At 62.5% G+C, this 10,669-nt stretch overlaps 1 protein-coding gene across 1 annotated transcript; it reads left to right on the top strand.

The window, feature by feature from the left end:
- The first annotated feature begins 579 nt into the window (after positions 1-579).
- VENTX (VENT homeobox) lies at positions 580-3,869 on the top strand. The gene is made up of 3 exons (XM_036438009.1): positions 580-988; positions 3,250-3,416; positions 3,513-3,869. Exons 1-3 carry the CDS (start codon positions 580-582, stop codon positions 3,867-3,869), a joined length of 933 nt encoding a protein of 310 aa, XP_036293902.1.
- The last annotated feature ends 6,800 nt before the right edge of the window (positions 3,870-10,669 follow it).

Raw genomic sequence — 10,669 nt, 5'->3', positions numbered from 1 at the left:
CCCCAGCCAAGGGGCTGGGCGGGGGCTGGAGACAGCGAGACAGAAGGGTCTACAGGGGCCGGGCAGCCCCTCTCCGGGCAGCCCCTCTCCGGGCAGCCCCTCCCAGCCCCGTCTGGCCTGCTTTGCATTCCGGCCAGCCAGACGCCCGGAGGCACCAGACTCCCTTTCTCACTGGCCGCCCACCGCCGTGGAAGCGGGATGGAGGCTGACTCCCCCGCTGGAAGCAGCCTCTCTCGGTCGCACACCGGTCACCTCGGTAGACCTCCGGGTCGGCTCGGAGGACGAAGAGGGGAAAGATGGTGGTCCCAGGAGCCCATCGGACCGTGTAGGAGCCGACGGTGGGGGCCACCCTCACCTTCCCGCAGCCTCGCCGGCGGGTGGGGGCGGGGAGATGAAAGGATCCTGCAAATCCCCAGCCACACAGCCCCCGCCCTCCCCCAGACATCTTGGAGCCGCGGGAGGTGTGAATGGCCGCCTTTGTGCCTCCGAATTGAAGGCAATTAGATGCTACTTATCTGGGGGGCATTTGAGCCGTCCATGCAAATGCGCTTCCCACCCCCTCCTCCTCCGGAGATATAAATGCCGCCCGGCCCTGCTAAACCCGAGATAGACCCCGTGCTCCCGCCCCGCTGGGCCCTGCCCCGCCCACACGGCGCCAGCCCCCACCGGCCGTCTGTCCCGCTGAAGACCCCAGCCCGGCCTCCACCGTCCATCCCCAGGAGGATCCAGAGCTGTCCCCGGCGGCCAGCCATGCCTCCCTCCTCCGAACTGCCCAGCGGCCAGAAGCTGACCTCCAGCTTCGGCTCCGTGGACTGGCTCTCCCGGAGCAGCCACGCCGGGCCGGCCCACACCTCCACGCCCACCGACGGCTCCTGGTGCAGACTCTCCGCCCGGGCCAGGGTGTCCAGCAGTGGGAAACCCCCGCAGGCCGTGGGCACGGAGGAGGTGACGTCCTCAGCAGTGTCTACACCAGGGACGTCCACGACTGGTAGGTCTGGGGGTGGGCAGAGGGATCCGTCCTTCCCAGACCGGGCGAGAGCTGGGGAGGGTCCGGGCGAAGGGAGGCCAAACACTCACTGAGGCTTCCCGTGTGCTCAGGTGGGAGGCGGGCCTGCGGGCTGGGGTTCCCCTGATCCCTCTGAAGCAAAAGCCACAGGGTGGGTCTTCCCTCAAGCCCCTTGGGGCTCCTCTTCTGCACCCTCCTCCTGGGGGGACCGGCCCTGGCCCTCCCGCCCAGGCCCGGCTGCCCACGGACCCTGTCCAGGAGTCTCCACCCTCGCCCAGGTCTTCTCCGGGCCATCACCCTGACGTTAGCACCTTAGTGGCTGTGGGTTTCTAGTCCTAATAGTCCTGGACCCATTTCTACAAGAGTAAGGTCTCTCGCTTTTGGCGGGACAGTCCCGATTTTTAACAATTTGTCCTGTGCCCCACGGCGTTTTAAGAAATTCCCGAATCTTTCCAAAAATCAGGACTTTTTTAAAATGCCGCTAGACAATTTGTTAAAAATCGGGACGTCTGGTCACCTTATACAAGAGACGCAGGGCCGCGGATAAGTATGTCTTAAAGCTTGCGACCCCTGCCCAAGCCAGAAGGTGGTTGTGCCCGCTCCCCCTCCCCCCAAAGCTGGGCGCCCAGGTTGGCATGTAGACTGTCATTCCAGTCTCCTGGCATCCTGCAGGCTTGATTTGGGGGCAGCCACAACCCCGGTTCCTGCGGACACAGCCTCGTGTGCATGCGAAGTGTACCTGTGACTTCCCTGCCCTCGGCCCACGCACCCTGAGCCTTACCCAACCCTTCGTCATTTACCGGCCACACTCTCCCAGTTTGCCTTTTACTGGATGTGACTTGGTCATTGCTTGTAGGTTGAGAGTGGGCATTTATGTTATCTGTTAGCTTTTATTTTTTTTAAAGTTTAATTCCTATGGAGTAGTTTTATATTTTAATGAGGTCGAATTTTAAATGTATTCTCTGCAACCAGTAGCTCCCCCCCAAAAAACAACAACAGCCAATGGCCCCGGCTCAACATCAAAATCCTTCGCGCTGGCCAGTCCCCCCTCCACCCCCCACTGCCCCTCAGAGTGAGTGTGCGCCCCTCTGGTGGACACTTCAGGAAAGTGTTAAAACCAGTTTTGTAAAATCTGCTCCTCCCAAAACAAAGGATTGGTGTATCTCATTGGTCAGACCTCTGTTCAATAAAGAGTATGTGAAGGCCCCGTGGTGGGGAGGTGGGGGGGAAGGGGGGGCGTGCTGAGCGCAGTGCCCCACCTCCTAATTTAGAAATCAGAAGACAGACTTCCAGACACACTATTGGTGCGGACTGCCTGGTTCCTGGTGATGAAGGCTGCCTTCCCAGTCAGTCCCTCCAGGCCAGTGGTCGGCAAACTGCGGCTCTCGGGCCACATGCGGCTCTTTGGCCCCTTGAGTGTGGCTCTTCCACAAAATACCACGGCCTGGGCGAGTCTATTTGGTAGAAGTGGCGTTAGAAGAAATTTAAGTTTTAAAAACTTGGCTCTCCAAAGAGATGTCCTTCGTTGTCCTGTTGGATACTTGGCTCTGCGGACGAATGAGTTTGCTGACCACTGCTCTAGGCCTTGCATAGAACGGACTCGACCTGCCCCACCCCTCCCAGCCCCTCTCACCTCCTCGCTTGGTGAACAGAGTTCCCTGTCCGCAGGCAACAGAAACCTGCTGACAGGCGTTCCTTGTCTGCTTTCCGGAAGGAGGTGGGGTGGGCGGAGGTCATTCTTTTGGGAGGAACGCAATGCCCTGGGGTGGCAGGTGAGGGTCTGTGTCCCTCCCCAGTGACCTTCCTGCGGTGTCCACACCCCCGTGCTGTCCTGGGCCACAGCCTCTGGACCCCATTGCACACGTGGCTGGGCGGGGGAGCTGTTGCCAACTCCCAGCGGACTGCAGAACCCTGGGGGCTGTTACAGAAAGCAGGCGGACAGCAGAACCCTGGGGGGCTGTTACAGAAAGCAGGCGGACAGCAGAACCCTGGGGGGCTGTTACAGAAAGCAGGCGGACAGCAGAACCCTGGGGGGCTGTTACAGAAAGCAGGCGGACAGCAGAACCCTGGGGGCTGTTACAGAAAGCAGGCGAGGGAGGGCCGTGAGGCATGTGGGTCACTGTGTCTGTCACCTTCAGCCACAGAGCTTGTGGCACCCACCGAGCAAGGGGAGAATGTTTCTTGTGAGCCATGTCATTAGTCAAATGAATCCAATTCCCTTCCTCCCTCCCTCCCTCCCCCAGGGTTGAGCAAGGAGTCAGGCAGCCTTCGGCCCCCTCCTCCTCGCGTCCGCACAGCCTTCTCTGAGGAGCAGGTCAGCACCTTGGAGAGGTCCTTCCAGCAGCACCGCTACCTGGGCCCCCAGGAGCGGCGGAGGCTGGCCCAGACCATGGGGCTCTCGGAGGTGCAGGTGAGGCCCTGGGCTCAGCAAGCCAAGTGGGACTGGGGCGGGGGTGGGGGGTGGGGGGTAGCCTGTTTGCCCACTCTGACCTTGTTTTCCCCACAGATCAAAACCTGGTTTCAGAATCGCCGCATGAAACATAAACGCCAACTGCAGGACTCGCAGCTGAACGGTTCCTACTTGCCCCTGGCGTTCTGCCCACCCCTCCGTTCCATGAATGGCACCCTGCAGTTGCTGCAGCCGTGGGCAGCCCTGCCTGGGCCCTGGGCCCTAGCACAGCCCCCTGGCTCCTTCTGGGACCCCTGCCAAGGACCCCTGGCCTCCACATGGGCCTCGAGCCGCAGCCAGCCTCCGGTGTGCTGCCTGCCAGACCCTGGGAGCCAGGCGCACACTCAGGGCCCGGCCTTGTCCGGGGAAACCTGGCCCCTCTGTGTCCCGCCGGAGCCCCGAGTTGCGTTTTGAGGAAGCGGGGTGGCCCGGGAGCCCACAGCTGGGGTGGGTCAGAAGCCAAGCCATCCCACACGCCCTGGGTGCGTGCAGAGCGTGCCCGGCACCCCCTGGAGAGACAGACCGTCCACGTGTCGGTTGACACCCCCGTGACACCCCGTGTGGGCCGTGTGCTGACGCAGAGGGGGGGCCTGGAACCCTGGCCCGCCGGAAGATTCTGGAGGGTTTACAGCTGGAGACATCTGACAGCTGCCCCTTTACTGAAAGCTATTAAAGGGTTTGTGATGGCGCAGAGAACAGAATGGAAAGCAGTAGACTTGTTCTGGGCTGGGCTGTTCGCACCTGGTGGAGGGTAACCCATTGAGTCTAAGGTGTCGAAAACATGTTTTTCCGGTTGGAAAAAAATAAAGGTGGACCCTTTCTCTACCAGGGCCAGGCACACACCCCCATCCCGAGCCTCCCAGTCTGTCGCTCAGGCCACGATCTGGGGGGGTGGGCAGGGAAAAGTTGCTCAGACCCCTCCCATAAACCCCACAAGGAAAGTGGGCATGGGTGCCCCCCCCCAACAGATGCAGCCCTTAGGGCACCGGGGTGACCCTGCACACCCCCTCCACCCTGACCTTTTCCATCGGGCTCTCTGGGACACGAGTGCTGTCCCTGACCTCCTGGTTGGGATGGTGTCTTCCTGCCCGGGAAGCTGTGGGCAAGAGCCCTCCCCCCACTGGGGCTGGGGTGCAGCCTGTGACCCACAGGCAGTTAGGGACCCTGGGGGGTGCTGGACGCCTCTTCTGGGCCCGGGAGCCTTGCAGCGGCTGTGAGGGTAAAATGGAGAGTGAGGCGGCGCCTTTGGCATCCTGGATTCAGCCATGCCTACAGCCGGCCCACAGCCGTTCCACTCCGCCACCCGCCCAAACGGGGCCAGACCATCGTGGGGTCTGCTCATGGGATGTGGATGGGAACGCCCTCGCCTGCATTGGGGTACCCTCACACCTGCTTCCCTCTCACTCGAGAGTCCCACCGTAGCCGACCCCCCAGCCCCATTGAGGAAGGAGGGGAAGGGCCTGTTTGGGGCTGGCGTTCCTGCGGCGCAGACCCCTCCCCCAGAGTCTGCGTCTTTGGAGGGAGGAGCGGATTCCTACAGGGAGATTAGGGGAGAGGCCGTCTGGGCAGGACCCCGGCTGATGGAGCTAATCGCTCCATTTGCTCCCTGTGGGCGGACAATTGTCTAAACTCAATCCCCAGGCCTCTGTCCTTTTCTTCGCCTAGAAGTTAAGCCGGGGCGGGGGCCGCTGTGCCCTGGGGGCCTGGCCTCGGCATTCCTGGCAGGCCCATCCTGCTCCCGGCCACCCAGTTATCAGAAGGTCATCAGGAACCACCACCCATGCGGGTGGGAGTCCTTTCTTTACCCTCAGGTGTGTGTGTTGGATTCCTTCCCGCTCCGACCGCCTCCCCTGACCCACGGAGACGAGAGGAAGCCGGCACACAGCAGCCACAACTTTGTTTTAAACTGATGGTCAAAACAACACCACACTTCCCGGGGAATTCGCTTTATTGACATTCCTGGTCAGCACATCAGCTCCCGAAGGTGATTACGAAAGTGTAACGAGGGCGCCAGGAGCAGAAAGGGCTTGTTGATGTTCACGCCATTCTCGTCTCCACAGGAGACCCAGTCCGCTGCCCCACGCGGCCTCCTGCCCCCAGGGAGAGTCTCCTGCCCCCAGGGAGAGTCGGAGAAGGGTCTCGGCTGCCCCACCTGGCTCCTGGGGACAAAGATCAGGCAGGGTTGGGGCCCCGCACCTTCCTCCCCACCCCTCCAGGGCACACACACAGAAAAACAGAGGTTTCCTGATTGCTCATCCCGGGGTACTGACCACGCCGCCCGCCGAGGAGGAGGAGGAGGAGGAGGAGGAGGGCGAGGAAGGGTGCTGGGTCCCGTGGAGGCCGGTGCAGCTGAAGAAGAACCTCGCCGCCCCATTTTCCCATGCCTTACACCTCTTTAGGCCAGTCCCTCAAAGAAGTATACGCATAGGAAAAAGGAACCACGAGAGACTGTGGGTGGCTGCGGGCTCCAGGGAGGCCGTCCAGGCGAGGGTCCCGCGGCGCCGTCCGGAGGAGCTGCTCGGTGCGTCCCGCGGGTGTGCGCTGTGCCGGGCGGGGAGGCAGGGAGGCCCCGCGCCTCCACCTTACCTCGTCCGGAGTCAGTCCCCGGCCCCGGCAGCCGCCGAGGAGCTCGGCCCGCCGGGTGTGGCACTCTGCGGCTCCTGCCGGCTGCGCCCATTTATGGGAGCCGGAGACCTTGGCGCCGGGCGCGGGCAGCGGCCGTCACACGTGGCTGCGGGCTGTGCCGGCCAAGGACCCGGCCGCCCCCGCACCTGCGGGATCGGGGCACAAAGCCCTGCTCTCAGCAAAGTGCTGAGTTGCGCCTTTGGCCGGGAGAGCGGAAGGGCGGGCGGGAGGCCCACGGGGGCTGGGGGCTCTGGCGGGGGGGCTGGGACGGGGCCAGCCCTGGCCGGCCGCCCTCCTCCGGCACTTATCTCCCGACCTGCGACTGCCTGCGTCAGGGCCGGACGTGCACCCTGACGTCTCTCCATCCCCTCCACTCCCCTCCCTGCTCCCAGCCGGGGACAGCAGCACCCCTGCCAGGGCACTGCGCCCCAGGACCACCGCTCTCCCCCAGTCTGCCCAGAGAGCCGGGGGGGGGGGGGGGGGGGGGGTTATCCCCATCACCTGCCTGGTGTGCTCAGCTCTGCTCCCAGGGCCCCTGGGGGTGTCTGCAGTCTCAAGGGTGAGAATGCAGCGCTGCGGGGAGATCTAAAACCCAGGACTGCCCACAGAGAGCCCAATGCAGACACACAGGCGGCCCAGCTCCTGGGATGTGTGTGTGTGTGTGTGTGTCCACGTGCCTCTGTGTGCAGCAGCTCTTACCCTGTTTAGGGGTTTGGGGGCTCCTTGGGCTGTTACATCCATCTCTCTGATGGAACTGGGCTTCTGGGCAGACAAAGACAGGCCCCTCAGGGGGGACAAGTGGACAGGTGGGGGGAGTTGAGTGAGGGTGTTTCCATCCATGTCCCATGAACAGACCCAGGCCCTCTTTTTTTCTTCTTTTTTTTAAATATATTTTATTGATTTTTTTTTTTTTTTATAGAGAGGAAGTGAGAGGGATAGAGTTAGAAACATCGATCAGCCGCCTCCTGCACGCTCCCCACTGGGAATGTTCCTGCAACCAACGTACCTGCCCTTGACCAGAATCAAACCTGGGACCCTTCAGTCCGCAGGCCGACACTATTTACCAAGCCAAACCGGTTAGGGCTACCCATGCCCTCTGAACACAGACCCCAGGTGCTCTGAACCCCCGTTTGGGCGGGGGGTGACTGAAACTGCAGATCCAGCTGAGCAGGACAACAGGTGTAAGTGTCCTCTGGGAGGGACCGGTCCCCCCGACACGGACTGGGACTTCAGGCCACTGCTCTGTGGGTGATACGGGCAGAGGTCAATGATCAGTGGGTCAGGAGCCTGCTGGGCCACCCAAGACCTCTGGGCTGGATGCTCCCTGAGGCTTGGGGATGGGAGACAAAGAGGGTGCACTGTGAGGGAGGGGGGGAGCTCAGACATGCTCACACTCGCTCACACAAACACACTCACGCTTGCACACTCACCTATTGACATCCACAGACACTCCCCACACTCAGAGGCCTCAGAGGGGAGCCCTCCACTGAGCCTTGGGCTGACAGTGAAGCCCGTGGGGAGAGGGGAGAGGGGAGTGGTCCTCCCCCTCACAGCTGTCTCCAGGGCGTGGGAAAGCGCTGCTGCTCTTGACCTTGGGGCTCCTGGGGCCCAGGGTCTGCAGGAGGGAAGGAGGCCAGAGGCAGACAAACAGGGAGACAGAGATATGGAGACAGAGAGGCGGGGGGGGGGGTGGGGGAGGCCCTGGATTGCCCTAAGGCCTCGTTCTTCACTTAGTTTTCCTAGTCTTTTCCTGATTATAAAATTAATGTGGCTGGTTGTAAAGCACTTTTAAATTCCAGAGAGGTGTACTGTAAACACAAAGACAGGCAATCAACCAGCCCTCTGCCCCTGCTTTTCCCTTTGAAATTCAGGAGCCAAGGACTGTCCTTGTTTTTTGGGGTGGGGGAGGGGGTTTGAGCAACTCCCCACCCACTGGGAGGAGGGGGCCAGACCCACTGTCTGTGTTTCCCGGAGGCCAGGCGATGACAGGTAGATTCTGTGTCCAGGTCCCTCCCGCTGGTGCCCTGTGGAGCTGGTCAGATGGAGGAGGTGGCTGGGGGGACGCGGATGGTGGTGTTCCGATCCCACCCCCCACTGGCTATGGACCCTGGAGAGGCCTCCTCAGGCTCTGAGCCCCTCACATGTCTGTCCTGCGGATCTGGGAGGGGAAGGATGGACTCAGGGACCGCTTCCGCCCAGAAAGCTGCGGTCAGGAGGCCCCAGCAGTGTGCCTGCACCCCTGCCCTACACTAAGCTCGGTGCCAACACGGCCACACAGCCTGGCTGCACCCGTCCAGGGACCCAGGCCAGACTTCCCGGGAGCGGTGTGGAGCAGGAACACTGAGCCTCCTCCCCAAACAATGAGGATGGTCCTGCTGGGCAGACGTGGAGGCCAGAGGCCAGATGAGGGACAGGGCTCCAGTTCACATGGGGCCTCCAGACAGACCCCCTACGCCCAGGAAGCCTGGCCTCTGTGCCCTGGTGGAGAGAGAGAGAGAGAGACATACACGGAGGCAGAGGCAGAGGGGGTGGGGAGGAGGATTGCCCCAAGGCCTGGTTCTTCACTTTGTTTTTTAAACTCCCTGATTATAAAATGAATGTGGCCGGGGCAGGGCTCCCTGTGGGATCCAGCCAAATCCTGGCCCTGTGGACCCCAAGAGTGGCTCCTGCAACATCAAATGTGCCCGGCCTGGCCCTCCCCGCGCCCATGAGACAGAGTATCCTTGTGGGCTCTGGGAAGACGTGCTTGGCACGGAGCTGCAGCGAACGGCGATAAGGGGTGGCCTTCAGGGCTCCGCACTCCCTCTGCTCTGTGCCTGGCGGGGGGAGGGGTTCCCACAACTGTCTGCTTAGCTCGGGCCTCAGCTGCCAGCCCCCGAACGTACCCTGCCCTTCATCCTTGGTGGATGCTCCAGGCCCCCTACCAGAGGGAGGCCACCACCCTGAGAGACTCGGAGACCTCGATCTCTGCACTGGCTCCCGGGCTGCCCTGCAGCCCCTGGCGAGCACCACGCCCCTGGTTACTGTCCACTGCGCTCCCCACCCGAGGGGCGGGCCAGGCAGCCTCAGGGGCCCCTCCGCAGAGTAGCTGAGGCCTGGATCGGGGCTCACCCCGCTCTGTTGTGCAGACCTCCTCTCCCGGCCTCGGTTTCCCCACCTGTCCAGGCGGCCGTTGAAAATGGCCAACCCCTTTGGAGACATAAGACTAAGCATGTGACTCTGTGACTGTGACTTGGCAATTCCACGCCCAGGGGTCTCCCCCAGAGAAACGGAAGCATTGGCCCCAAGTGGACCGGACAAGAACGTCCCTGACCAGACGGCCCCCAGGCCCACTCTCAGAGGGGCGATGCCCACCCACTGGCCCGCAGGCCCACTGTGGAGCACAGCTCAGCGACGAAGAAGACACATTCATATAAATTACCGCGTATCTGGAACTGGGTATCCTGAACTCGGATTTGTTCAGTCTGGAGAGAACTGTGCTCAAAGAGGCAAAGTGACAGGGACCAAGGTCTGGACCCCAGGCCTCAGCGTGTGGATGGGGACCTGGGGGCTGGGAGAAAGTCAAAGGTGCCTGTGGCTCCTAGGCACCAGGCACCAGGCTTCCTGAGCAGCCGCCTGACTGGGGAGCAGGGGCCTGAGCTGGGGGTGCAGAGGCCTGAGCTGGGGTATAGGGGCCTGAGCTGGGGTATAGGGGCCTGAGCTGGGGGTACAGGAGCCTGAGCTGGGGTATAGGGGCCTGAGCTGGGGTACAGGGGCCTGAGCTGGGGTACAAGGGCCTGAGCTGGGGTACAGGGGCCTGAGCTGGGGTATAGGAGCCTGAGCTGGGGGAGCAGAGGCCTGAGCTGGGGGTGCAGAGGCCTGAGCTGGGGTACAGGGGCCTGAGCTGGGGTACAGGAGCCTGAGCTGGGGTATAGGGGCCTGAGCTGGGGGTACAGGAGCCTGAGCTGGGGTACAGGGGCCTGAGCTGGGGTACAAGGGCCTGAGCTGGGGTACAGGAACCTGAGCTGGGGTATAGGGGCCTGAGCTGGGGTACAGAGGCCTGAGCTGGGGTACAGGGGCCTGAGCTGGGGTACAAGGGCCTGAGCTGGGGTACAGGAACCTGAGCTGGGGTATACGGGCCTGAGCTGGGGGAGCAGAGGCCTGAGCTGGGGTACAGGGGCCTGAGCTGGGGAGTGGGGGGGCAGGGGCCCAAGTTGGAGCTGTCTCTGGAAGGCCAACGTGACCAGGATCAGAGGGTCCTGTGGAAGCCCTCGTGGGTGCTGGGTCCCTGAGACCTGTGCTCCAGGTGGGCAGTTCGGGGTATTGGCCGTGTGCCGTGGCTGCAGGGTGCGACAGGCTGGGCCGGTGGCTCTGGGGTGGGACAGGTGGGACAGGGGTGAGAGAGGAGGACAAAGGGTTAAGCCTGAGCCCTGGGAGGCCTGCCTCTGCGTCAGGGCTTCAAGGCTGGTCTGTGTGACTCCCTCCGGGGAGAGAGATAACACTGGCTTCTTGATATTTTCTTTCTCTCTCGCTGGCCGCTGGCCGTATCAGGAACGCACCGGCCCTGGGAACTTTCCTCTGCCCGCCAAGGCCACCGTGCAGCGGCCTTT

Source organism: Pipistrellus kuhlii, unplaced genomic scaffold (genome assembly GCF_014108245.1).
Source record: "Pipistrellus kuhlii isolate mPipKuh1 unplaced genomic scaffold, mPipKuh1.p scaffold_m20_p_15, whole genome shotgun sequence".
Classification (NCBI taxonomy): Eukaryota; Metazoa; Chordata; class Mammalia; order Chiroptera; family Vespertilionidae; genus Pipistrellus; species Pipistrellus kuhlii.
This window is presented reverse-complemented; position numbering and strand designations above follow the sequence as displayed.